The 27513-nt window shown below is 32.5% G+C and overlaps 3 protein-coding genes across 6 annotated transcripts; 1 reads left to right on the plus strand and 2 right to left on the minus strand.

Annotated features, from left to right (window-relative positions):
- Window positions 1-942: 942 nt before the first annotated feature.
- Window positions 943-5848, minus strand: LOC101246879 (uncharacterized). 3 transcript variants are annotated; one of them, XM_004231745.5, is made up of 4 exons: window positions 5305-5848; window positions 3474-3749; window positions 2950-3087; window positions 943-2750 (listed from the first exon to the last, which is right to left on the minus strand). In XM_004231745.5, exons 1-4 carry the CDS (start codon window positions 5632-5634, stop codon window positions 1221-1223), a joined length of 2274 nt encoding a protein of 757 aa, XP_004231793.1. In that variant the 5' UTR covers window positions 5635-5848; the 3' UTR covers window positions 943-1220. The 3 variants fall into 3 exon arrangements, with proteins under 3 accessions (XP_004231793.1, XP_010315925.1, XP_010315927.1); XM_010317623.4 differs by lacking the exon at window positions 5305-5848 and adding an exon at window positions 4437-4544; XM_010317625.4 differs by lacking the exon at window positions 5305-5848 and adding an exon at window positions 3920-4023.
- A 7475-nt stretch (window positions 5849-13323) lies between these two features.
- LOC101263785 (uncharacterized) lies at window positions 13324-17045 on the minus strand. Of its 2 annotated transcripts, none has more exons than XM_010317622.4 (12): window positions 15930-17045; window positions 15579-15847; window positions 15429-15503; window positions 15297-15355; window positions 15075-15207; window positions 14906-15002; window positions 14750-14816; window positions 14347-14445; window positions 14164-14253; window positions 13920-14074; window positions 13739-13840; window positions 13324-13651 (listed from the first exon to the last, which is right to left on the minus strand). In XM_010317622.4, exons 2-12 carry the CDS (start codon window positions 15781-15783, stop codon window positions 13501-13503), a joined length of 1233 nt encoding a protein of 410 aa, XP_010315924.1. In that variant the 5' UTR covers window positions 15784-15847; window positions 15930-17045; the 3' UTR covers window positions 13324-13500. The 2 variants fall into 2 exon arrangements, with proteins under 2 accessions (XP_010315924.1, XP_010315923.1); XM_010317621.4 differs by having other exon boundaries at window positions 15075-15210.
- A 4705-nt stretch (window positions 17046-21750) lies between these two features.
- Window positions 21751-27054, plus strand: LOC101246580 (probable inactive leucine-rich repeat receptor-like protein kinase At3g03770). Its single transcript, XM_004231744.5, has 7 exons — window positions 21751-24133; window positions 24231-24364; window positions 24905-25148; window positions 25577-25782; window positions 25871-25896; window positions 26056-26167; window positions 26505-27054. Exons 1-7 carry the CDS (start codon window positions 22786-22788, stop codon window positions 26733-26735), a joined length of 2301 nt encoding a protein of 766 aa, XP_004231792.1. The 5' UTR covers window positions 21751-22785; the 3' UTR covers window positions 26736-27054.
- Window positions 27055-27513: the final 459 nt, after the last annotated feature.

A 27513-nucleotide genomic window follows, 5' to 3' on the forward strand; every position in this document is an offset into this window, starting at 1 on the left:
TGACTATGTAGTACTACTCTATGAAATTAAATATTTATCTTCGGGTTGGATGTTCCGTCCTGCGGTTCAGTTTTTTATCAAATTTCTATTTCAGTTATTTGATTTTCGGTTTTACAAAAAAAATGTGAATTTTATATCAAATTAAAATAATTTGGTTTGATTTTTTCTATTTTGGTTTGTATTTAATTTGATATTTTTAAATTAATTTTTTTCGTACGAATAAAAAATAAAATGAGGACAAAATCAAAGTATAAGATACTTGAAATTTAAAAGTATGTTAAGGAATGCTCGTCATGGAATACTTATAATGCTTACTAAAAGACTAAATTTATCTTTGTCAAGAACATTGTGCCTCCAATTACTTTTTAAGAAAAACAAGGACGAAGACAGATTCCTTTAACATAACATACATCGATAAAAATATGTTTTGGATCCTCTTGGAAACTAATATTTGAAGTTAACTACTGACTTGTAATATTTGAAGTTAACTATTGAATTGTACATTAGTTCTACTTTGATAAGTGCATCGAAAGTTTTGAGACACTTACTCTGAAAAGCCGAATTAAATGAGTTTAGTTTGATTTTTTCTATATTTATGTCCACTCAGAAAAGTGTTTGGTAATAAAAAAAAAAAAGATATGTTCGATGGGTGAGAAAAAATATTTTTATATAATGTGAATAATACAAATGATAGGTTACTTGGGAACTAAATTTTCAGAAGAGTTATTTTTGTCGATATAAGATCGCTTGTTTTCCACAAATTCATCACTGTATAGAGTCTTGGTCAAATGTAAAATGTAATAGTGTGATCTTGCTGACAAATATAGTTTCATCATCTTGCATTTACCCAGTAATTCCACAAATTAAATAGTGAAAATTGTAGAGACTAAACTACTGTGTGTAATAGAACAAGTGAACCTCCTATTATAAGTTTGTACAACATTTATGGAAGAAGAGGATTCCATCTGCATTATCTCAACCAACTGAAGCGTGAAAGAAAGAAAAGTAAAACCCAACTCATGTATGATGAAGCTGTGGTCTTCTCAACCTTTCTTCTTCTCGTTAAAAATGACATTTACAAACGAAGTACTACAAGACGAAGTACTACAGATACTAAGAGATACTCTACATAAGTAAGAATTCATCTAAGCATATGACAAAATGGAAGAAGTAGTAAAGCTAATAACTATACATCTTAACTCTTGTCCTCAATATCTCTACTAGCGAAACATAGCTTCTCTTGTCACAAGTTTTATCCCCCTTACCCAAAGCGCTGCCATCTCAGAACCGCCCTCACACACAAAGTGCACTTCCTTGTTCTTGGATGTGATCACCCTAAAAATTCCAGGAAGCTCAGCGTCCCCTTTCCTTAGCCTCATCTTTTGAAACCTCAAACTTGGTCCCACTTCTGCCTCTTGGCATACCACATTACGCCTGCTTGATTTTCCCCAACGCAATATTCCAGCAGCTTCAACCATTGTAAGAACTTTCATATGTGGAGATCCTTTACCGCCCTTAATGTGCTTCTTCACCTGAGCACCGGTTAAGACCAACTTCCTAGCAAGTTCATCCAGTATCACCCGCTCTGCCTCATTTTTCAGCATCTTTCTAGCGAGCGAAAGTGCAGTTTCACCCATTGCGTTCTTCATATCACAACGTGCCCCACAAGAGATCAAGAATTCACATGTGCGGCCATGTCCTTCCCTTGCTGCCAGCATGAGTGGGGTATAACCATCCCCATTTGACATGTTTACGTCGTAGCCCCTGGTTGTTAACAGCTTAACTGCATCCAAGTCACCACATCGAGCTGCACAATGCAGTGCATAGAAACCTGCAGCATTTCGACTATCCTGTTCAAGAGCAAAGTCGAGCAGAACCTTTTCAAATCGATCATGATTTGTATTTAGCGCACAGAGGGTAATAGCAGTCTCCCCAGACTTGTTTTGCAGCTTGACATTAGCCCCAGCGTAAACAAGCAACCTGAAGCCCTCGACATGACCCTCTGCAGCTGTGATCATTACAGCAGAGAAACCTTGGTCATCTTGGCTATCCAGATCAATCTCTCCTCGTCCAACCAGCGCCTTCAGGGACAAAAGGTCCCTGGATCGAGCCACAAACAGTAATGGTGAAAAGACAGATGCGTTGCTTGACTTGGGAACCTTTCCGCTCTGGATGACTTCCAGAACAGCACCCTGAAAACTGAGTTTCCATCGATTGGACACAGCAATGGAGATTGCAGATTCACCAGCTACATTAACCAAACCAAAATCAGCACCTGCTCTAGTCAATACTTTGAGGCATTCTTCCCTCTTGAATCTTGCAGAGATCATTAAAGCTGTATCTCCTGTGTCCGTTCTTGCATCCAGATCACAGCCAAATTCAATCAAACATTTAAGAACGCTTGAGAACCCAAGTCGGGCTGCCATGTGTATAGGACGAAACTCAATGTTCCGGGTGGTTATAACTGGAGATTCCACATAAGCACCGCATTTCAAAAGCACCGAAACTGCTCCTGCATTACCACAAAGAATAGCATGGTGGAGAAGAGTTCTTCCACTGAGAGTTGTGCAGGAATCAAGCCGCTGGAGGAGCATTTGCAAAATAGCGCCACTTGCTTCAAAATACTCCACAGCACACCAAGTAATGGCATAGGAATCTGCTAACCCAGCACCTACTCGAAATTCTTCACCTGAAGCTGCATCCCAGGACCAGGCTCCAAGTTGGACTGGTCCATCAGTTTTTGCACCAGCCTTGAGAGTCCAAAAAGGTAAGGGGAAAGCCTAATCAGTCAATTGTTGATTAAAACTAAAATGGCTCAATATTCAGCTTAACAAGGATAAATTCAAGAAGGATGCTTCATTATTTGCTGAGCGTGTAATTGAAAGAAGTCAAGTGATTCACTTGAGAAGCATCTAATTGATAACTAGTGATCCATTTTGAGTTTATTACCTCAAGCAACAGACGAACTACAGAGACTTGCCTACAAACAATCGCAGCCACAAGTGCTGTGCAGTCCACATTTGTATGCAGAGAAGGTTTACTTGACTGGAGCAACACACGATTTGTAGCATTCACAGTCACTCCAAGCTGCCACCAAGAAAGCAGCGATTATCAAGATGTAAATAAAAATTCACACTTTGGCCATGGTTGCTCCAAAAAGGATACAAGATAAACACACAACGAGCAATAAAGGCAAAGTAAAATGGCAAACGCTAAAAAGAGTATGTATAAATCAATATTGTTCCCACCTATAGGTATATCGAGCAGCAAAAAATAAAAGAACCCACTTGAATTTGCAAATTAAAGGCAAAATTGCATAAAAGGAGTAAGGAGAGTAATGTAAATGTGACTCTAGCTTTTCTCTAACCGTAATTGTTTTATAGGTTTAATTTTTGTTGGAAACAGCTGAGCTAAAGTTAGCAGTGATATCCTGCAGAGAAATAGTATCTTAAATGGCTAGCTTAATTTTTCACCTTAAGGAGAGTGTCCACCACATTTACATATCCCCGGCAGCATGCAGTGAAGAAAGCATGTATAGCAATACGAGGTCGAATCAGGTCCGATTCCATGAGCACCTCCACAATTCTTGCATGCCCATGACAGCTGGCCTCCAACAGAGCTTCCTCACAAGCCTGCTGAGATGACCCAGCTTTAACTAACATCTCCAAGATCTCAAGGTGTCCCTCCCTCACAGCAGACGTGGTTGGGAATCCCCTGAAAAGTTTATGGTTTACATCGGCTCCAGTGCTCTGCAATTTTTTTAAAAAATGCAACTATATTACTCTATAAGTTACTCAAAATGCATAGTTTCATTTAATGAGATAAAGAAGAAAGCAAGAACCACAGAATCCTCAGAGTCCACAAGGAATTTTATTCTGCAGGAAAAACCAAGAACTAAAAAGACAAAGAAGATACAAACCAACAGATATATGATCTGCAATCGGTCAGTTGTGCCTGGAGCTGACCATAGATGTTACAGAGGATAAACTCTATGTTGTTTGGTTTTAGGATTAGTAGCTTGCACACTTTATAACCGTGAATTGAAAATATGCCAGTGGAAAAACAGTGTAACTGTGTACGGACCTATTTCTGCCAGTGAATAAGCAGCTGAATAGTTATACTTATTCCAACATTCTCCCTAATCCACCGGACAAATATGATTAAAAAATTTCTTTTGAAAACATTCACTAATAAGGTGTTTTAAAATTTTCACATTTAAGATCTATTGTGAATTACCATTGTTATAGATTTATAATCCAGCAACGCATACTGTTCATGTTTTTTCAGAAGAAACCATACTGGACATTTCAATTTTCAAATGACTTCAGCAAAGGCCTTCTCATCCTATTGTCTAATTTGATCTGCCATGCTCTAATGCAACAAAAAGGTTGACAAAGATTAAAAATTTACTTCAAAATATGGACAACAACACAGACCTTTAACAAATGCCCCATCGTAAAAGCAAAGTTTCTTTGTAGGGAAAAACTAGAGTAAGATTTTTTTCCTCCTAATTTTCGTAAAATAACACCTATACGGCGGTTTGCTAACCGAAAAATAGTCAATTTTAAAACACAAGTTGCAGTGACAATAGGTAAAACAAGTATGGGGGAGAAAGTGACATTTTTCTTAATTGGGAACAATAGCTGAAAATAACGTTAGATGGGTGAATCAAGTACAGAGAAAATAGGTGACATTTTTAAAAAAATAAATAAAAACTAGTAAAATAGGTTACTTTTTTCTTGATAGGTAAAAAATTCAAACAAGGATGACGATAGAAACAGACGACGGTCAAAAGTATAAAAGAATAAAAAGACTAGGACCAAATGCAGAAATAACAAAAGAAAATTGTACAAGGAGGAAAAGTCGACATTAAGTGCGAGCGTTTTCAGCGGCTTTTACAGTACGATAACGACACAATGAGCGGAACCGGAAAGATTTAGGTCTTATCCAGCAAAATTCAAAATTCAAAATTCTTATAACAGACAGACGATGCAAAACGTCAAAGTTAAAGGCTCAACAAACTTTGAATTTTCACCGGAGCATTAATTAGTGCATATCATCATAATAGCTAATCAAAGGACTCATAAGTCATAACCAAAGCGCTGCGTTTAATTTAATGGAGAATTTCCAGCTGAATACAAAGATGCTACACGAACTAATAGTCAATGATCCAAAAGCACAAGCTTTCTCTTGCGTGAAGAAAACATCAAAATCAATTCAAATCAAGTAGACAAAACACTGGAACGATAAAAAAAAATTATTACTAGTACTAATTGGAAAAGCAAAGTTGAGGAAAATTGTTACCAGTAGTTTTCTCACTAGAGCAACATTTCCATTATGAGCGGCGAGGAACAAAGCCGTAACGTCGGTTTTGAACTCCTCGTAAATGATCCTAACTTCGTTCGGCAACTCGTCATGAGTCACGACCTCTGCTTTTCGAACCTTTAAACACACATCGCCGACGAAATTAACGTCCACAAACGGATCGGCGATACACTCAAGAGCTAATGTCAGATCGTTTGTATGCGACGCTTCAAGAAGACGACGGGAAACTTCAGCCTCGTAGTTCACCGGAAAGACCTGTTTCCCGGCGAGGAAACCACCTCCGCCACCAGAATGGGCAAACACTGTCATTTTCCGACGCAAGCAGAAGTTACTTACTTGTTTATCTTGTGTGTGTTAAACGTGCATCAGCGACACAGCTACATACAAAGTAGGTGTGCTGCTAGGAAGAAGTAGAGAGCAGTATAAAGGAATGGAGCAGTGTGAGTTTTATTTTTGTTTAATAGACACGAAAATCGAGAGAGAGGAAACTTGAAAGGAGTGAGCGCCAGAGTGAGAAAGGGTTGAGGAGGCAGTGTTATATTGGGCCTTCTTTCACCACAGTTAAAAACATGGATCTTTTTCTCGCTGACCCACAACCCAACTAGTAATAATTTAACATTTTTATATTTAAATTATAATAGTAGTAAGAAATTTTCAAATGATAGATAAAAATTTCAGGGAAAAAGGTCTAAAGTTGGCTCATCTACATACCAAATTGCTTTAATTTCATAATTAATTTTCGATCCTTTTTTAGCCATTCATCTAATTTCCCCATTTGATATTAACATAACATTAGGGTTAAATGAGTAAAATTTTGATATTAACATAATATTAGGGTTAAATGAGTAAAGTTTTGATATTAACATAATATAAGGGTTAAAATATTTGTAAAAAAGAATTATATTTATATTTACATTTGCATTTTATATTTGATTATGATTTAAAACTAAGTTAATTGGATGAAAAGAAAGAAATAATTAGCTAACCAACGAAGGTATGAACTAATCCAAAGATATAATTAATGATAAAACTGAGCAATTTCTTTGTAAAAATTTCATTGTTGTATTCCTTTCTCCTTTTGCCTAAAAAAAATTATTTCTATATTTGCTAATTATATAAGGTTACCTTTTCTATTAATGTCAATAAAATGATTATAGGCAAGTATGTACTCATCTTAATTACATATACAAAAAGTAATAGTAATATCTGATCGCGGAAGGATGGAGAATAAATCTAGTGTGGGGCATGAATTTGTTGTTCGGATTTTGGAGGTAAGTGGAAGAAGGGAGGCATTATGGGGGACGGCAAATGCGTGAACTTTCATCGCATCGATAGCTGTAGGGACGGCTTTCATCCATTACGTCTATGCCAATTGGCAACCGTTTCCCGCACTCCATCGGAAGCTCGAAATTTATCGTCAACTATATTTGTTTTGTGTGTCCAACAATACTAGGACTTCATCATATTTACATTTTTTAATTATTAAAGAGGAATACACATTTTCCATTTTTCAAATATGTTTAAGTGGCTATTTCAACGAAATAAAGCTTGTTTCTTCTTTATTCTTTCTTTTACTTGTAAGCTTGTACAACAAAAATGTGTTCAAATCATCCATCTGTGTCCACTTAAACCAAAGTTACATTGACTTAACCTACATTAATTTTATAATAGAGCAGTACTATTAAATTTTAAAATTTCTATGCATAAACTTTTAATTTATTTGTAATTGAGACATAATTAATTGGGATACCATTTTTGGAAATTAGACGAAGACATGACGTTAAAACAAAATGTAGTGATAATAAATTGAGTCTGTAACAATATTGACAAGGGGATATGGGCGGAAGTCCGGTCACCGGCCAACAAAGGGTTGTGTACTATTTGGTATGGCTTGGGGGACAGGGCCTGGTCATGTTTTCATATAATAATAAGGGAAAAGAAAGATTGAGATGAAATCAAAATAATAATGAACAATCCCAATTGCTGAAATTTTACAGTTGCACTCTGCACTGAAATTCTGAGCAATACTAACTTTCACTTTTTTTAACAACAGTGAAAAAAGCTAAACAAATTGCCTTGTTTGTCCACAATCTCTTTCTCTTTTTCTGTCGTCAGTTAAGATATGATAGAGATCTCAGTCAATCTCATTGACCATAATATTATTTACTTCGTTTATTTTTATTTATTATATTTTAATTTAATATTATTTTATCAATTTACTTTATTTATTGATATTTAAGAATATTATGTCTTGAAAAGTAATTTGAAAAATAAATAATTATTATTCAGATAAATATGAAGAATTTTTTTTATCTTTTCTCAAATAGATTAAAAGTGACGAATAAAAATTATAATAGTGGACTAGTAAGATTCCGGTTAGATTGACTTCAAAAAAAAAGTAGTTTATAAGTCAAAAATAAAAAAGTAGAGGGAGTTATACGTTTGTTTTTTTAACATCTTCTAAGTCATTTAAAATATATTTTAAGTTATAGTTTTAACTTTTGTCAAACCAATTCCTAACTTATTTTTTAGTCATTTTTATATTTGTCAAATAATTTCAAAAATAAAAAAGATAATTTAAAATAAATTTGATCAACTTTAAATTCAATCAAAACACCCTCTAAAAGTGCTTAGGAGAAAACAGTAACTAACTAGAAAATGACTCAGGTGTTTATATTAAGTTAATAAAATGCATAATATGCGTTAAAAATATCCACAAATTTGCATTGATGTGATGTAAATATCAAACTAATTAACTATGATAAGTTGCATTGATGTGATGTAAATATCTAGTTCAATTAGATTTTAACCTTTTAAATTGAATAAATTTTTTAACTTTGAGTTTAGACGGTGATAATATTATAATATTATTAAATATGGCTTTACGCTGAATGGTAACTTTGTCTTCTTTTTACTTGTTTGCCCCAAGTGTAACTGATCCTTATACTGTTACTACCAATATTTCGACATAAAATTCCACTAGTTTTGATTATTTATGCCAAAGGCAAAAATAAATTTGTAACTAAATGAAGTATAAAATAATTAACATCGTGATAACCAAAGTAGCCCTAACTTTCCCTTTCATTTATTTCTATTTTTTTTTCTTGCATGGATAAAAACTACATAGAGATTCCATTTCATGACTAATAATACATAAATGGAAATCTAGCAAGTATTATGATAATAGAAGGAAGAAATGTTGGAGATGCAGCATGTGCGAAGAACAAGTTGAGTATTTGACTCGACAAAAACAATTTGTCCCTATTCATTTCACATTTGCTTCGTACTCAATATATTTCTACTAGTCATGTGATTTATATGCAGCTTACAGTCTTTGTGTGTGTGTATTTTGACAAGGCATGTGCCTAACTTGAGAAATAGTTTATACAAGACATGCTATAATAATTTCTTTTTTAGCGTTAAAACATTATATCCTGGTACTATTTTATGGCATGTTTTGGCCACCCACTTTTTCTAGTCAACTAATCATTTCCACTATGTATAATTAACTCTCTTTTTTTTTTTAGCTGAAACCATCCCAGACGCCATTTCCAACAAAAGTTAGTTAACTTCCAACGCAATTGTTGGGCGAAAGTAGATAAAACATGCGTGCGCAAGGGTCAAGGCTCTTTAATTAATAACGTAATTTGATCATTATGATTTTTTTGTAATGAGGCACCCACACCTTATTCCAAAATTACAAGTTATTTGAGCGATTTCTTTAGAAAAAGAGTTGTCTAACGACATTAATATTAACTCATGATGAATTTTAGATTAATGGTCCCAATTCAGGTTTCTACGTTTGAAAATTCGGACCCAAACTTCAGTGGAGCTAATTCCATTTGTCATCCGCACATGGGACAAAAGGGACCTTTCTTATGATCATTGCTCTTGTTCAAAACAAAGTGTAATCTCCCACCCCCACGCAGCTTAGTTTTTTAAATGCGGCATCTCAACTATTTTATTGATTATTCATTATTTTTTATTATAAATATTTACTAATTTTATTCACTAAGATTTTATGCTTCTTTCGTTCATATTTATTTTGTTCACTATTTAAAAAATAGATTTTCACTTTTAGTTGCATGTTCAATATATTAAGAAAAAATCTTAGTTTTTTCATTTTATTTTTAGAATTAACTACTAATTTTTCCGAATCATTAAACATAATATTAAACATCAATTAAGAGTATATATTATTAGTGAAAATAGGCATATCAAATATTATTTCTTAAGGAGCATGGTAAAAAGTGAACGGAGAGGGTAAATGATTTGAACTTTTAAGCGAAAGTTCAACTCCCTTTATTTCATTCATACTCTTGCTGGAAAGGAAGTGTCTTTTTCTAGATTAATTTAATTAATACCAAAAACCAACTGTTCCATGGAAATTAAATTTTAAACATGATTTTAAACCATTTAAGCGCCACTTCATAAAGAAGTTTATTTAAAAGATGGTCCTGCCTAACTATCTTTTAGTATAATTAACTTGGTGTTTGGATAGGAAATTAGCTAGGCATCGATAGAAAAGGAAAAGTAGGTGACACTTTATATACCAAATAGTGCACCATCATGTTTAACTAACATTTTTGCAATACATATTTTGAATTGCTTAATCCTCAAAGTTCCCGTTTTTAAGCAAATATGATTTCGTTTCCTTAGTGCTATGCATCTTTTTAATGAGACTAATTTGGAGCATCTCTCTTTAATATTCTTCTAATAAAAATTGTAGTCCACATTTAAAGCTATGTAATTCGTGTGTGTTTTCTCATCTAAGAAAAACTAACTTAGAAGTAAGAGTAACAAATCCACAATTGGTTTAACGAGTAATAATATGGATTATCCTAGTTAAAGACAAAAGCAATCATTAACGTCCAATTAATTACTTTGATACTAGAGTGGTAATCTAGTATTTTTGGGACATGATTGCTATCTATACCCACTAAAATCTTTTGATTATTATATAATTCCTATATTACGATTGAGTGCAAGTTTAATAAGCAGTTGGTTTTACTGAATGTTATTTAATTATTTTCGTTCTCCACAAAGCTCATGGACGTAGACATATGCAACTTATAATTTATGAAATTAACTAAATTTAATATTTTAAGTGAAATTCGCTAAAACTTCAATAAATATTGAAATTCTGAAATCATAATTTTAAAAGTATAATATTTATATTAATATTAGGTACAGTGCATAGGGGGGTTTCATTTTCATAAATATCGCTAGAATGATGCAATAATCAAGCAAGAATGATCTAATAATGTACTTCTTTTTATGCTTAAATAAGTGTTTTCAATCAAAATAATACATTTGCTGATTATTATATTTTAATGTAGCAGTAGTTTTCCTAATTTTGATATATGCTAAATTGGATAAGTCTAATGAAAACGTCACCGTAATTACTAAAAAACATGCAACTCACCGTGGAAAAAGTAAAAGGGATGAAAAGGGTATAGAGGACGATATAAAAAGCTCCACGTAGGTACATAGCCTAAACTCCAAAAATTAGTAAATTGTCAGATTAGATATAAAAGTCTGTATATGCAAAAATATACAATGTATAGTACTGCATGTTCCAACAATTATGTCAGATTTGATATATGAATACTAAGGAAAATGTCCAACAATATTATGAGAATGGGTTACAATAATTTGCTCGTCCTTTTTGTCGTCCTCTCGTAATTGTCTGCCTCTTTTACTACGTATATAACTACAATATAGTTTTGAATATTATATAAACGTGAGTTCTAGATCATGCTTCTGCAAAATTTATATTTTGTCATTAACATCCCCTGCTATCATTAAATACTGCAACTCTTTTTATCCAGTTGAGGGTATCGATCTTCAACGTTGCCAACCATACCTAAATTTATGAGACTCATTTTCATATTTTACGATTTTTTTTTTAAAAAAAAAATATTATCTTAAACTATTTGTTTTTCTGTGACCCACTAATTCGACTAATTTGGATCGCGACCTCAATTCGATCTTCTTCTCTAGGCTATATCTGCTCAATTTGCTTGTTTTGAAGATATATTTAGCCATTTTCTGTATAACATATTCATATGTTCCTGGATTCTTTTTTATCCTACTTGAGGAAATGTTTGTTTTCAACTTAGGCCATGTGAGTTTCGCATATATATCACAATTTTTTTCAACAAAAAAAAAAGAGAGACTTATTTGGTAAGTTTTTATCAGTTACAATTATTTAACTCCAGTGAATTACCATAGGACACTTGTAACTTAGAAGTAGGATAACAAATAGGTGGGTTGGGTTAAATTCGGACGGATAAAAATGGATCAAGACAATAAACTGATCAAGACTCAATTCAAATTAAATTTATTTGAATCAAAATGGGTTGACTCAAAACAGATTAGGTAACGGATCATAACTCATTTTTTACTAACTTTTAATAGCTTTATTTGTTATTTCATAATCTTTTAGTACCTAATAAAATTATTTTTTTCTTTATTATAATTATATATAGTATATAAAATAAAATAAGAGTTTTTTAATAATATTTTGATAAAATTTTTTAAAAATTAGTTTGAGTTACATTTCAACTCAATTTTTAATTAATTGAATTGAGATGGATTGAGCTAACAAATGGACGGATCAATAATCAATCTAAACCTAAATAAAATGGATTGAATTGGACGAATTGAACTTGATTTTGCCACCCTATTAAGTAGCCATGCCCATTTTGGCAAGCTGCATTTTTTTTATAAAGAGAGAAATTGATAGAGTCAAATTTACCTTGTCATTAGAAAATCCTCTCGTATTTAACTTTGATCACAATAAATTGAGTTTATTCCACATATCAAATTACTACAAAAGAAATAAAAAATCTTGTACTTCCATTTATGAGTCAAAATTATCATACGTTCTATTTTGAGGAAATTTCATAAATAGCTTCGGTTTTATGTTGTAACTCTATTAGCTTCACGTGTGAATAACAAGACAATTTGTGAATGGAGAAAATATAAATCCAAAAAAGTTTTTTTTAATAATATTTAATATGGTGAAAGGTTATTTAAACCTCGTTTACTTAAAAAGATTTTTTTTTTGGACTTAAAAGATACTCCACTAGACATACACATGGTTACTGTTAACTAATTGGTAGTACAAACATGATTGATGGATATATTGTTTCAATCTCATTCTTGGACTCAGGCCACAATGATAGCTGGATTATAGAGCATTTAGCCCAAAGTTTTATTTGCATTTCAGATCGTTCATTTTATAAAATATAAATAGGGCAAATTACAAAAATCACATATTTTTAAGGTGAAATAATAATATATCCCTTAAAAGTTTATAATTACAGAAATCCCTCAAACGGATACAATAATATAAGCGTTGATACATTACTATGATGCGCGAGATATATTAATCGTTTAGTAAGATACATTACGTTTTATATATGATACACTAATCTGATGCGCGAAAATGAGAAATTTTGGAGATTAGTAAAACTTAAAGGGGATAATGGTAATAAGTAGTGGGATTTCTGTAATTTTTCCTAATAAATATTCAAAATATTTTCTTAATAAAAGAATATATATTATTTTGCTGAATGAGGTTTTTATAAAATTTAATTGATATGGTGTTTAATTCCTAATTTTGTTTGAATTTATTACTGTTTATGCTTATAAAGACTATTATGCATATTGAAACAACAATGTTTAATCAGTAATGTTTAGATCTAGAGATGGTGTAAAGAAAAAGACTTGCGCCACAGTCCATCTTTTTATTAGTTAAACTTTGATGATGTTAAAAAAGAAAAAAAGCGTTGCACCAGCAGTGGATATTTGTTGAACTCTTTTTGTTATGGAGTATTTTGCATCTCATTTTATCCAAGCTGCTGTGATCACTGATATTTTGAATGAAGATAAACGGAATTAACTCGTTAAATCTAGATGGTGTGCACGGAAACTAACATTCATTTCGGATGGGTAACAAATAAATAAATGGAGAGTAAGAAAATGCGCCAATTTTGAAAAGGAAATAGAAATTAATGCATTGAGTGCATAATACATAAGAAGAACTCATGTTCCAGCAATGGGTATATATCGACAGTATCTTAAAGCTTATTTGAGCCTTGCACCTCCGCTCAACACTTGTATTGTTAAATTAAATAATGTACACATAGATATTTCAGTACAATAATGCTAGTCAGTTTCTTCACAATCTTTTAGATGTTCTTTGAGGCTTATATCCCATTTTTCACTATCCCATGTTGAATCTGCTTCTGGCAATGTGTAGTCGTCAGGTTTGAGTGACAACTGGAATTCTGGAAGATCGGGTAGTACTCGAAGATCTCTGCTAATTGCAAACTCATCATATTATTTAAATATATGTGTGAAAATCTGAAGAAGCATAATTACAAGAAAGTTTCATAAGACTCACTTTTCTTGGTCCAAAAGGTAGCCATACATTTGGGACTTCTTGGCAGCAGTTTCCGGCACTTTTTTGTTTAAATGTTTCATAACACCCCATGCTGGAGGAGTTCTACGAAAAAACATGAAGGAAATTTACTACTTCTGTGATGGTCATTCATTGCAATGTGATTAAATAAATAGTTAAAAACCTGGTGATAGGTTCTGCAAGGCAGAAACTTAAGGAGGCTTTTTTGCTCTCAGCAAGTAGTTCTTCTGCTGCGAGGAAACAGCATACTGCACTAACGTGGCAGGATGGTTCTGTTCCCTTGTCAATGATTATACCGTGGTAGTAGTAAGCTGCAGCCTGAATATGTCGTTCACATTATATGTATTGGCAATAGGAATGAAAGAAGATGAAAAAAGCTTAACTACAATTTTGGTAGGAAGAAAAACCTTTGCTTCAAGATATTTCCATTTGATGAACAACAGATGCTTTTTCGCTGTTCTGTGGAAATTATTGTCTCCAGACAAGCAGCAAAGTGTCTGAAAGAGAAAAAAAGAAGTTAGATATACAAACATGTGATGCAAAAAGCAAACTAAGAGTTGACTTGGGAGCATTCATAAGATTTCAAGTACCTGTGCGTAGTAGCTTACTGCTTCACATGCCAGCCTCCTCTTCACTGATAAAGTAGCATTTTGACTTTCAAGAGCCAAACCTAATTGAATTTCAGTTCCCTGAAATATCACTCAGGAATCAGTCCATATTAGAATTTCAATACCTTCTTACTTTAAACAGTCAGTTGCATCGTATTGAATTCTACAGGAAGTAGAATCTTCGATCTTACAATTATCATGAGTTGAATTAATTAACTGCCCTGTATGACTTGATTTGAATTCATTTATCGATCCCACTTTATCATCTAACATGATATCCATTTTTGGAGATTGTTTCACTGATCTGACTGGAAAGCAGCTGCCTTTTCATTGATTTTATTAGCTATAAGGAATCAAAACTCGTGTTCTAGTTAATCGTCGATACCTGTGCTAGTGCTTGATTTGAGGTAGCTTCGAGAATACCCTGATGCAGATGTTTAGGCAACTTGTTCCTGGTAAAATAAGGATAAAATAGCTAATAAAAATGACGCAGAAACAGATAAATATATGTAGAAATATGGCTGAAGATATATTTACATACTTGATATCAGGTGGTATGTGGACAAGAACATTTTGGACACAGAAATCCAAATAACCTGATGCTTTCAGCAGCAAATCAACAGTATCCCTCATGCAATCTGAAATTGAAACGCTGTTTGATCAATGCTGATCACACTTGGAGTTTTTAAGAAAATTAGTAACCACAATACCTCCTGACACAGCCCGTTCAGTCATAGCAATGTCTCTTGGTGCCAACTTCATATTTGCCTCTACTAATGTTAACATAGCCATCATGTGAAGGACAGACAGTAATTCAAACCAGGAGTTTGCTACAGAGGTTTCCTGCTAATTTAAAAGAAGCAAAGGATCATAAATCATGTCAACAAGTGACAACCACTCAGCAGATACTAAATTGATAAAAGAATTTGAACCTCTTGCCCATCTTCCAAGTTTTTCCACTTGAATCCAGTCAATTCTTGATTCCCGAATTCTGTAGCATAACATGATCAATCGATTTGTACATTTGAAAGTATAAAGTAGATAAATTTTGAAAGGGTGCTAACCTTTTCTAGTAAGGCCAACAAGAAGAGACAAATACTCGTCGAGCGCTTTTTGTAATTCATCAATAGCAGACACATCTAGGTAACAAAATGAAGTACTGAATAGGGGTACAACAGGTGATGTAGTTTCAATATTTAGTGCATAATATATACCTGTATCTTGTGCGATGAGCAGAATCTGGTTCCTTATAGAAGTTAATCTATCAGCAAGATCCTTAGGAATGACACCCTTTAGTGTCCTGTGTAGATCACATTGAGCAGGAACACGCATTGAGGGGACAAATATGCTGACCTCAGGGATGATGCCCTTGTGCTTCTTCTTTTTTCCGACCTGGTAGACAGAAACCGCGCACCCCATTGCTCTTCAAGGGGACTGATCTCAACTAGTAACATCCTACGTAGGCATTGAATATTGAAAGATTCTGGCAATAACAAAGAACAAGATTAAACTATATATATACATTTATTATTTGCAATGTACATTAATAAATGCTGAGAACTTACTGCAAATGCCAGGCTGCTAGTGTGGGCTGACACCAAATTGTATCACTATCAGTATCACCTGTTTAAGTGACTATATCAACTGTGAAGTGAAGCTTCCAGGATGGTTTAACTTTACATTTATATTAATTAAAAGGAAAAGAAAAGAGTTGCAAGTGGGATCTACAATTATGTAGAAATCTGAGATTTGGAAGCAAATGATGAGGATTACGAGAAATAAGTCACATGCTAATGCGTAGGAAAGATTTATAACAATCTTGTATACTCGTACTATTATATTACTTGTAAGTTGTGAACTTTCTTCTAACAGCGGAAAATAAGGAATAAAGGAAGACATATATGCATTTTATTTTTCAAAGAGTATAACATGTGCAAAGGTGTTTGACTTTGAAGGAGTGAATTATTGAGCACTCTTCACTAATCAAATCTATCCCTTTTGAAGTTGTGCTTGTGTTGATTTTTATGTCAATTGCACTTGGCCTAAAAATCCATAATTGGTGAAGCGTTAAAGAACGGTGACTAATAATAAAATAGATGAAAATCATAAAAGAACAAGTTTAATTTAGATACATGGAATTCTTTTTATATGTCTAACTTATGATAGATAACGTTACTTGATATTTATATAAGTCGCCAGTAGAATAGGTGAAACTCTTACAAACTAGCTCGAACACCATCAATATTAAAATAAAACAGAATCGATTGTACATTATGGCCATGGAAATTCAATAACTTTGACTCAAATTAGGTATATATTTTAAGATATCAACTAAACATGAACAAATAGTAAATTTTAAATTCAGTAATTAAATTGAATAGTATATTCATTGACATTAGAGTCCAAATCATGAATCCATAGCCCAAAATGCGCACAAACTAGCGGAATAACACCATTATACAACTGATGAAAACCTAGGCATACCATTTGAGAATCATAACTAACTTAAGTTGGAATATACTATATGCATGATCTAGCCTCTCTTTTAGCATAAAAATAATTTCAATTATATGTCAATTTGCAATTATTAAATTGTAGGATACTTGATGCAAGAACATAGATTGACTCATTTGGCGTGTATGCATCTCATTTCTCAATTTCCCATCAATATTATTTAATCTGTCGGTACCACAATATTTAATACTACTTATAAAAAAAACCTATCAAGTTTTGCTGCATCAAATCAATATTGCAAATCCACGCTTGACAACTGGATCCTGACAAACAGCAACACTTACGTGTTACATGACGAGTTGGATCATATTTAGATAAGTGATCTTCAATTTATGAAAAAACATTTATTAATTAAACTTGGCTTAGGTAGTTAAAATTTGGTGGATTATTTCGATTTGCTATTACATAAACCTTTTTTAAAAAATAATTATTACTTCATTAAAGCAAGGTTGATTTGCACTCTTTTCTTGCTAAAGCATCAGTCACTCATTCACCTAAATGTGCATTACGTGAACCTTTATTATATAAATACTATACTACTCCATTCATTTTTAATTTAACTTGATATGAAGTTTAAGAAAATATTTTTTTAATTATATAATTCTAAAATAAAATTACATTAAGCGTATAAAATTATTTTTTAATGACCTTAAACAGATCACGTAAAAAAATAATATTAAAAAAAATTTATTCTTTTTATAATAAACCAAAAAAAAAGATATCATTCTTTGGAATATATTATATCTAACTCAACCAAATTTACTGGATCGACATGTTAAGGATCCGAATTGGCACACGTGGCTCCGTGGCGGTTAGGTATCCCAATTGTTTTTCCTTCTTTTGGTGGGTTAGGTAGCAAGGAAAATTAAAAAAATAATTATCTTTTTGTATTTGATAGATAAGGTCAAAAAAAATTATCTGCAAAATATTTATATATAATATATAAAATCGGCAAAACACTATGAAGGTGGGTGAAGGGTTATCCGGATAGGAATATGGGAGGGTGGAGATGGGGGTGAACGTGAAGATCATATGTATGTAAGGATGGAGAGGCTTTACAAACCAACATGGGTAAGTGTACCGATAGGAGTTGTTCATCTTTAATTAAAAATTTTAGGTTTGTCTTAGTATGAAAAAAGTCTCGTTGAGAGTGTCAATTTCGAATAGATCCTGCATAGCATGATTTGAATTTATTTGGAGCTCAAAAAAAAAAAAAGGATGAAAAAGTTTTTTCTATTTCATTTGTTCAAAAAAGAATGTCTCAATTTTAAGAAATCTATTTCATTTGTTCAAAAAAGAATGTCTCAATTTTTTTTTTAGTTTATTTAAAAAAGAACTATCAATATCCTTTTTTCGGAAATATACTTTAATTTCAGTTTTCAACGTGATATTTTGAAGGTCATAAAATAAAAGGACATTTTGATACATTTGACATAAATTTAATTTAGAACCATAAAATTAAAAAAATCATTTTTTTTAAACTCCGATTTTAGTTAATCTAAGACATTTTTTTAAACAGAGAAAATATTTAATTTTTTTTTTAAAAATATTTTGAAAATAATTGACCAAACAAATATGAAATTTGGAAAAAAAAATTCTTCATCCCTTTGTATGATCTTCCGATGCATAGGGGCATATTTTCCAATTCATCGTATCAAAAAGACATGTCTACATATATCGAGATACCCTTTTTCCCACTGCTATTTGCGATATAGTCACTTTTTGGCAACATTTTGTTAAGTTGCGTCTTAACTGACGTTTGCACTACTTCTCAAGGCTGCTGGGCTATCCACTTCACATATAGGGATGGATAGCCCATTTTTGATGGAGCCCAATAAAAAAAATAGGTTAGTCCAATGTAAGTTATCTTGCATAGTGGTGCATTTTAAATTGATTTTAGAAGAATTAATTCAAATAGTTGTCCATATATAAATACGTAAATTCAAAATAATTAGCAATTATAAAATATTTGCTTGATTTACATGTATATTCGTATAATCTATAAAGTGTATCCGAATAGTTATTTATGTAAAGATCATTATGACTGATAAATTTGTATGGGGGTCAACCCTTTAGAATCAATTATAACACTTGAAATTTGGTGATAATAAGCCTCTTTATCCTTCTTCACTTTGGATATCAGATTTAATTTTTGCTTGATCATAAATTTGGAAATTAGAGTTTCCAAGTTCGTTTGGTCACAGATTTTTCAAATATCTTTTTTTATTTGTAACAATAGTATTTGTTCATATAATTTGTTATTATTTGATAAATAATTCAAATTTCTAAATACTAAAAAAAATTAGTGTTTGGGTCAAATCTCATTATTTGAAAATTTTTAGTAATTCAAATTTTACACTAAACTTTTATCTTTTAGAAGAACACCCTTTGTAATAGTTGTTTGCGTTGTTTTACATAAAAAAAACTTTTACATGAACATCGAAATAGTGATAAAAGTTATTGATGAAAATGATAACAATTGGCTTAGGATAACAAAATCATATACTATATAATACAAACATATGGTTAATTTTAATAATTTTTAAAACTTACGAGTATAAATAATATTTCTTAAAAAGTTGTAATATATTCTCAAATAGTATGACCAAATACTTGGTGAAACTTCACCCAAATAATATTTATCAAAATATTTGAAAATTTATGATCAAACGCTAGCTTAGAGTTGTGAATTTTGAAGTTGGTTTTGAACACGTGTTTTACTTGAATAAAAATAAAATTTTCTGAGTGGAAGTAAAATTTGAAAATATTTGATAATTAATTCTTGATATTTAATTTAATTTATGACTAAATAAATACTTAAACATAAATATTAATATATAATCTAAAATTTATGAGAAAACACTAACTTAATTAGTTGTTTCCTTGCACAAGGCTGAACATGTGACCTAGATAAAAAAGTTTATCAACCTTTAATTTGCGGTCAAAGCTCCAGTATCGTAGATTTTGAAATAAGTAGTAGAATATTTATTTATTTTGTCCACAATATATTGCGCGCATCAAATAAGCATGAATATGTTTCATTAATTGCATATATTCTCGTGTCGTCTCTAGTAGTCTAGTTATTAGATTTTCAGCTAATGATAGTATCAATTTTCAAATTGACATATAAAATGGTTTGGCCGACATATTTGTCAACATTAATGAATACAATTTGTGAAGAGGATAAGTACATGTAACATGTTACTCCATCAATTATTAACGTATTCACGGGCTTTTTAGTTGACTAACAACTTCTATGATGTTTCAACTTGTGTGTCACATGATGAATTAAAGACAAGGAAACTGATTAACTAGGCATAGGCCTATTATTAGCATATAATTAAATTGGTAAGAAATCGACTAATTACAACTTTTTGATAAAAAGGGCACGTGAAATGCCAAGAAAGAAAAATAAAACAATTGGAAAATTAGAGCTTCAGTCAAAGAAACAGAAGAACAAAACTCCTGTTGTTACCTTAACGAAAGGAAAAAAAAAAGAGAAGATAGTCCTTAAATTATTTAACCGGACAATGAAATAATATTTTACGCGAAATAAAACATAAACTCAAATGGAATATATTCAGCCTGCCTCGGGAGAAGGTTTAAGAAATATAATTAATAAATTATTTGCTATACCATAATTTCCATCTTCTTGATTAGTAAAGCATCAAAAGATAAATAAAACTGGGGATTTTCTAATTAGTTGTGATTTGCATCAACTTTTTGAGGCAAAAGGAATAAAGCTAAAAACTTGATAGTGCATATTAAAGTAAGTTAACCTCCAAAAAGAAGAGTAAAACCATTTGAATAACAGTTTTAAAAAGAAGGGAAAAGTTAACAGGGGCTTTAGTAATAAAGAAGATTCCAAATTGAAAGGTCAAAACATGCTTTAATCTTTTCTAATTGGACTTCTCTAGTACTGTGATTACCAATAAATAAAGTTGAGTTCTGAGTTAGGATTTTAATAAACTTGTTCCTTTGGCATCATTAAACAAATATAAACAAAAATCGAATTATATATGCGAAAATGTAAAAGGATAGAAATTAATCTATCTATCCAATTTCAAGTGAAAAAAATAGAAGTTCACTACTAGAAAGGGGTTATAAAAAAATAAATTCTTTGATTGTGAATTTATATATGAAATTTTTTATTTGAAATAATATTATATATTTGAAAAATGTAGATCATGATACTCACCATTATTATAAATTTAAATCTCTAACTTAAAAAAATAAAAGCCCGCTCCTGAGAAGGGGTAGTAAATAAATAAATTCTTTAATTGTAAATTTAAATATGAAAATTCTAAGTTTTTATTATTGAAATAAAATTATATATTTGAAAAATAGGTCATGATACTCACATTATTACAAATTTAAATTTCTAACTATAAAAAATATCATAGTATAATTTAGACGAAAAAATTTACAGCATCCATACAAAAATATAACATCAACATCCACGGTTTGCGCGGAGGCTTTTCTGCGGGACATTTTCCTTACGGCTTCAAGCCGGGAAATTGAAATAGTGTAATGGTAGTCATGTTTTCTATCTCATTGGCATAATATATGTCATAAATTTTAATTTGATTTTAACGAATAATTATTTCTTTTAATATATATATAACGTTACGTAGATATGTATATATCATACAAACATAATACACACAAAATATAAAATTATCATATAACATAAATACATTTATTCATCTAATTTCATAGACAGTTAAATATCTATTCATGTACATTTAAATTCAGTGACAATACTAACCAATTACCTCAAATTAAAGGGTGATGAATTATTATGCCCGTATGATTTGAATGACCTATTGGCAATAATAACTGAAAGATGCCAAAAAGCGGAGATATATTTTAGAACGAAGAAAAAGGTCCCCCAATTCCCAAGATATCAATAATTTAGACCACAAAACATCCCTTGTTCAAGCCAAGTAATCTGACAGGCTGTACACAAGGGCCCAAATTCCAACACTTGCACCTTAGCTTCCTCCTCTCTATGTAAACCCCAAAAAGGACTTGGATTATGTTCTTCTTTAATTCCATCTACTTTTCATCTTTTTATAACAATAATAATATTGTCTTCTTTTTTTCCTTTTTTCACAATATTATTTTTAATAATCTTATTTTAAAAGAAGATTTGCATCTCAGTTTCAGGCTTCACACTTGACGATTGACAATCACGTGCCCTATCACTAATCTACATGATATGGTACAAGTTACAACGCTGACTAGTGACTGAAATGTTGGTTTACAGTATCTTTCAACATGATCACTGCACTTCTTCCAAAAGAATTGATTATTTAAAATTGGAGCATGTAATTTGATTCTGAGGTTGTTATATATTTTTAAAAATAAAATTAAGAATAAATTTGTTTCCATTGTAGATAAAAATAGAGCTAAGGAAATTTCCAGTGGGTGGGTGGGGTCTCTAAAGATTGCAAGTACTATGAGATATAGTGCTTTTCTGAGACTCTGTATGAAAAGAAAACTGTCACCATTAAAGCCAGAAACCTCAGCCCCTGTTTTTTCTCCTTTACTTGCTCTGCATGCCAACTACCCTCAATTTTGATCTCTGTTTTTTTTTAAAAAAAAATTTCAATCTTGTTCTTCTCCCAAGCAAAAAAAATATAATAAAAAAGAACATTCCTTTAATTTGCAATATAAGGCAATCTATTCGCATTTTTAATGAGGTTTTATCAAGATCGTAGCAGCATTAACTGTTTGGTAGCTCAATCTTGACTTGTCTGCACATTTAGACTTTAATGCTTTTCATTTTCACTGAACTAGAAAGGGTCCACCCATATAATTTCCTTATTCATGATTAGCCAAGAACGTAAAATGGGTTGCTTCAAGATACTTGGAAACTTGGCTCCATTTTGAAGTCACTGCTAAATGGGTTTCTTCAATATTTTTGTGATAGTATTGGTTATTTGCGCTTTCTTTATAGCAAATACTTATCAGTTACAGTCCTATGAAATTCAAGCTCTTCTTCAGTTGAGGAAGCACTTGGAATATCCAGTTCAGTTGGATGTTTGGGAGAATTACCATGGAGATTTTTGCAGCTTGACTTCAACACTGCATATGAGCATTAACTGTCAAGATAACTCTGTTACTGAACTCAAAATCAAAGGAGATAAGTTAGTTAAGTTGAATGAATTTCATGGATTTGCAATTCCAAACCAAACATTATCTGAGGGTTTCTCCATTGATTCTTTTGTTACCACATTGACAAGGTTACGTAGCTTAAAGGTTCTTACTTTAGTTTCTCTTGGTATTTGGGGACCCCTTCCTGATAAAATTCATAGGTTAGCTTCACTTGAACTTTTGGATATGAGTTCAAATTTTCTATTTGGTTCTGTTCCTTTTCAGATGTCAAGATTGATTAAGCTTCATACTTTGACATTAGATGGCAACTTTTTCAATGAAACTTTCCCTGATTGGTTTGATTCATTACACAATCTTACTATATTAAGCTTGAAGAACAACAGGTTGAAGGGTCAGTTTCCTTCTACAATCTCTAAAATCACAACCCTCACTGACATTGTTCTGTCACACAATGTGCTTTCTGGTAAATTGCCCGATTTAACAGCCTTGTCTAAGTTGCTTTTGTTGGATTTAAGGGAAAATCATTTGGATTCTGAACTGCCACCCTTGCCAAAAAGACTTACCACACTTCTACTTAGCAGTAACATTTTTACGGGTGAAATCCCAGTAGAATTTGGCACACTAAATCAACTTCAACACCTTGACCTGTCGAATAATTCTCTCAGTGGAATGCTTCCTGCTGGCTTATTCTCTTTGTCTAGCATTAGTTACTTGAATTTAGCATCTAATGTTCTTAGTGGTTCACTTCCTAGCCATCTAAATTGTGGGGGTGAACTTGGTTTTGTTGATATTTCTGATAATAGATTAGTTGGTGTACTTCCTTCTTGCTTGAACACCATATCAGATAAGCGAATTGTTAAGGTCGGTGGAAATTGCTTGTCTCTTGACACTCAATATCAGCATTCAGAGGGCTATTGCAAACAAGCAAACTCGGATAAGAAACGAATTACAGGAAAAGAAATAGCATTATTAACAGGTGTCATTGGGGGGATTGTAATTGTTGTGGTGTTTCTGTTAGTTGTGCTTCTCATCTTCCGTAGAAAACGACATGCGCATAACATGGTGGATAAGCACATCCCTCCGAAAGTTGTGCAAAGTACACAGCCGGTTCCCTCTGGACTCCTAGTAAATGCCAGTGAGTTGATGTTTTTCTTGTTTCATGTTTAATCTGTTTAATTTATATGAAGAAAATGTTCTCCAGAAAAGCTTGAACTCAATCTTCAAATTCTCAGGAGTCATTTCTCAAGTGGCAAACACAGGATCACAAGGTGCCCCATCATATCGAGTGTTCTCCATGGAAGAATTGCTAGAAGCAACAGAAAATTTTGATCAGTCAGCATTACTTGGTGAAGGTTCAGTTGGAAAAGTATGGCTTCTAAACAATCTCTATGGTTCTCATTGATAATTATTTATCTTCTTGATGTTTCCATTCAATGGTCACGCTAAATTTTGGCTCAATGTGATATACTTGCTGTAAAACTTGAATAAATGAAGCAGGGCGTAAGTTTTTTGTGTAAATTTTGTTGCATAGACCATGTCCAACAACGATAATGCAATGAATGCACTAGTTCGCCAAAGTACAAAATAGATTTGGGTGTTTTTCTTTTTTAGTACTTACCTATCATATTTGCATTCTTAATGTGCATATGTGACTTCATAAAAACTGGTGTCACCAGTAATGCTTTTGTGCATTTGATTTAATATCTAATGAACACATGACAGTTCAATTAAATATACAGAATACCCTTAAAGGCAAAATTGGATAGTCTCATACGTTTGAGTGCCTATGCAGTGAGTTGACATCTCTGCAACTTTGATTGATATGGTGTTAGCGTTATTATGTCTTTCTTGAAAAAGACAGTTAATTTAGTTATATGCATTCCCTCAATATTTATCTCCATTTCAGATTTACAAGGGAAGATTAGAGAATGGAGCTTACATTGCTGTAAGGTCACTAAATGTGTACAGAAGATACTCTAACCGGAACCTCAAACTGCGATTGGACTTACTGTCAAAGTTTCGTCACCCCCATTTAGTTAGCCTTCTGGGTCACTGCATTGATGGTGGAGCACCAGATGATTCAACTGTCCCCCGAATTTTTCTCATTTATGAATATATCTCTAATGGAAACTTTCGTGCTCATCTATCAGGTCAGCTATGTAAAACCTTTAGCATGAGCATTTCATCTGTTTTGATGCTTGGTTGAATATGGAAGTATTATATGCACATATGGAGCGCTGGTTTGATTCTTTTCTCCCAGAAATGATTGGGATACCCTCGTTGATGAATCTCTATGTAGCATTGCAAGTATTTTGCTGCTTATGAGGTTGAGACATCTTATTCATCATATTAATTTCACACATAGTGCTATTCAGTATGCAATCACTGTCAGTTTGATTGAGCAACAATGTAATGATTCACTTACATGAAGTTCTTTTGGTTGACTTTCATACTGAGAAACTGTTGGACCTTTATTTTTGTTCTTATATATTTTCACTTAACCCTGCATGTCCAATACAGAAAATACAAGAGACATGCCATAACGTATTCAGCTTATCTCAAACACTTGAACTTGCAGAAAATAGTTCAAGAAAGATCCTCAAGTGGTTAGACAGGTTGTCAGTGCTGATTGGTGTTGCCAAGGCAGTGCACTTTCTTCACACAGGTGTAATTCCTTCTTCATTTAGCAACCGCTTGAAGACGAGTAACATATTGCTTGATGAGCATAACATGGCAAAACTAAGTGATTTTGGGATGTCCATTCTTATGGAAGAAAGTGAAAAGGTGGGTACTTTAATATTTTGTGTGAAAGGTGAAAATTCAAAATTTAGGATAGCTGGTAATTTCTCATGCTGAATATGTCTTTTTTCAGGCAAAAGGAGATGACGTCACCTCCTGGTATGAAACTCTTTACTCATATATTCTGTAACGTGCCTTAGCAACTTTCTTATGCTACACCAACTGGCATTCTATTTCAAAAATGTGAACTAGAGTCATATATATCATCTACCATAGCTGTTTGCAGGATATAATCAGTGATATTTTATTCTCGTGTAGGCATATGACAAAGAAAGAGGACGATGTTTATAACTTTGGTTTCATATTACTGGAATCGCTGGTTGGCCCTTCTGTCAGTGGAAAAGGAGAAGCATTTTTGATGAATGAAATGGTATGGAACTGCTATATTATTATGTATTCAACTCCTTTGCCATTGACAGTAACGTAAAGTACTCTTCAGCAATTTGTTCCCTTTAGGATCCTAAACGTTCTTGGAATGTTGGATAAGTAACAAAAGTTCATTCTCTGCATCCCAACTTTACAATCAGTACTAATATAGATTAACAGAACTACCCACATTATGTAATTTTTATAAGGTTTCCTTCTGATATGCAAGTACCAAAGGGAGAAAAGTTGAGTCTGATATAAAAGAGTCAAAAGTCTTGATTTTTTCACTGGTGTATTATCGCATGCCAAACGCCTACTTAGATTTTCTCTTTGAATTACAGGCATCCTTTGGTAGCCAAGATGGTCGACGCAGAATTGTGGATCCAATAGTGCTAGCCACTAGCTCCAATGAGTCTTTGTCAATTGTAATATCCATCACCAACAAATGCATATCTACAGAGTCGTCAACTCGGCCCTCGTTTGAGGATGTTCTGTGGAACCTACAATATGCTGCTCAAGTTCAAGCTACAGCTGATGCAGATCAGAAATCCGATGCTACTTCACCGACATAAGGAGTCCAAGCGCATACTTAATTTGGTCAGAGCATAGGAGAATGTTAGCTGATTAATTTCATGATGGTTGTGGGAGTACCAACCGGTAGGCTAGCCTTAAAGCTCAAGTTTAAGCTACAGGTCCCCCTATATTTTGTATCAGAAGTGTAAATTTTGTTGATTCTAGTAATAGGTGATGTTTCCATATAGCATAGACCCTCATTTTAAATTCCATCATTGCAACTAGGCAATTGAAGTCGTACAAATCTAGATTCAGACAAGACAATACATATGTTTGGTGCAACGGAAATAAAAAGAAGAAGATATGATAGACATCAAATATTTTGGTGCAGTTGGTTGAATTACTTGCACGTAAAATTGAAGGACAAAAATAGGCAATATGATTAGCAAATGGTAAGTTCCGGCTTCATTAACTTATTTGATTTACCCATCTTATGGTAAAGGCAACTAATAGTAACATAAAATTGGATCTGTGTGGAATGAAGTGATCCATAAACAAATAAACAATACTTTCATATCTTTTAATGTTTAAATTTTTTTAATTAAAAAAAAAGCAGCTTTAAGAGGGCTACAAAATTAAATCCTTTTGAATTGAGAAAGAAGAGGGAGGACAAAATCAAACAGTGGGCCGCTGTTGAGCAGTACCGACAAGGGCCATGTTTGGTTTTATCATTCTTTAATATGAACGTGCCACCAACTAAAATCTTTTTAGAATCTATTTACGAAACCTTCATTTTCATATTTCCTGGTTGTATTGTGTTCCACATATTTATTAATC

Source organism: Solanum lycopersicum, chromosome 2 (assembly GCF_036512215.1).
Source record: "Solanum lycopersicum chromosome 2, SLM_r2.1".
Lineage (NCBI taxonomy): Eukaryota > Viridiplantae > Streptophyta > Magnoliopsida > Solanales > Solanaceae > Solanum > Solanum lycopersicum.

What these genes read in the sequence shown, in the direction of transcription:
- LOC101246879 (XM_004231745.5), bottom strand. Translation starts at nt 5,634, where the DNA reads ATGACAGTGTTTGCCCATTCTGGTGGCGGAGGTGGTTTCCTCGCCGGG. An exon ending in TGGTGGACACTCTCCTTAAG is followed by an intron (nt 3,088 to 3,473) that starts GTGAAAAATTAA and finishes TCTTGGTGGCAG; the next exon opens with CTTGGAGTGACTGTGAATGC. An exon ending in TAGTTCGTCTGTTGCTTGAG is followed by an intron (nt 2,751 to 2,949) that starts GTAATAAACTCA and finishes TGGACTCTCAAG; the next exon opens with GCTGGTGCAAAAACTGATGG.
- LOC101263785 (XM_010317621.4), bottom strand. Translation starts at nt 15,783, where the DNA reads ATGGGGTGCGCGGTTTCTGTCTACCAGGTCGGAAAAAAGAAGAAGCAC. An exon ending in TGTTGGCCTTACTAGAAAAG is followed by an intron (nt 15,356 to 15,428) that starts GTTAGCACCCTT and finishes GTTATGCTACAG; the next exon opens with AATTCGGGAATCAAGAATTG. An exon ending in ACTTGGAAGATGGGCAAGAG is followed by an intron (nt 15,211 to 15,296) that starts GTTCAAATTCTT and finishes CTTTTAAATTAG; the next exon opens with CAGGAAACCTCTGTAGCAAA.
- LOC101246580 (XM_004231744.5), top strand. Translation starts at nt 22,786, where the DNA reads ATGGGTTTCTTCAATATTTTTGTGATAGTATTGGTTATTTGCGCTTTC. An exon ending in TGGACTCCTAGTAAATGCCA is followed by an intron (nt 24,134 to 24,230) that starts GTGAGTTGATGT and finishes TCAAATTCTCAG; the next exon opens with GAGTCATTTCTCAAGTGGCA. An exon ending in CTTTCGTGCTCATCTATCAG is followed by an intron (nt 25,149 to 25,576) that starts GTCAGCTATGTA and finishes TTGAACTTGCAG; the next exon opens with AAAATAGTTCAAGAAAGATC.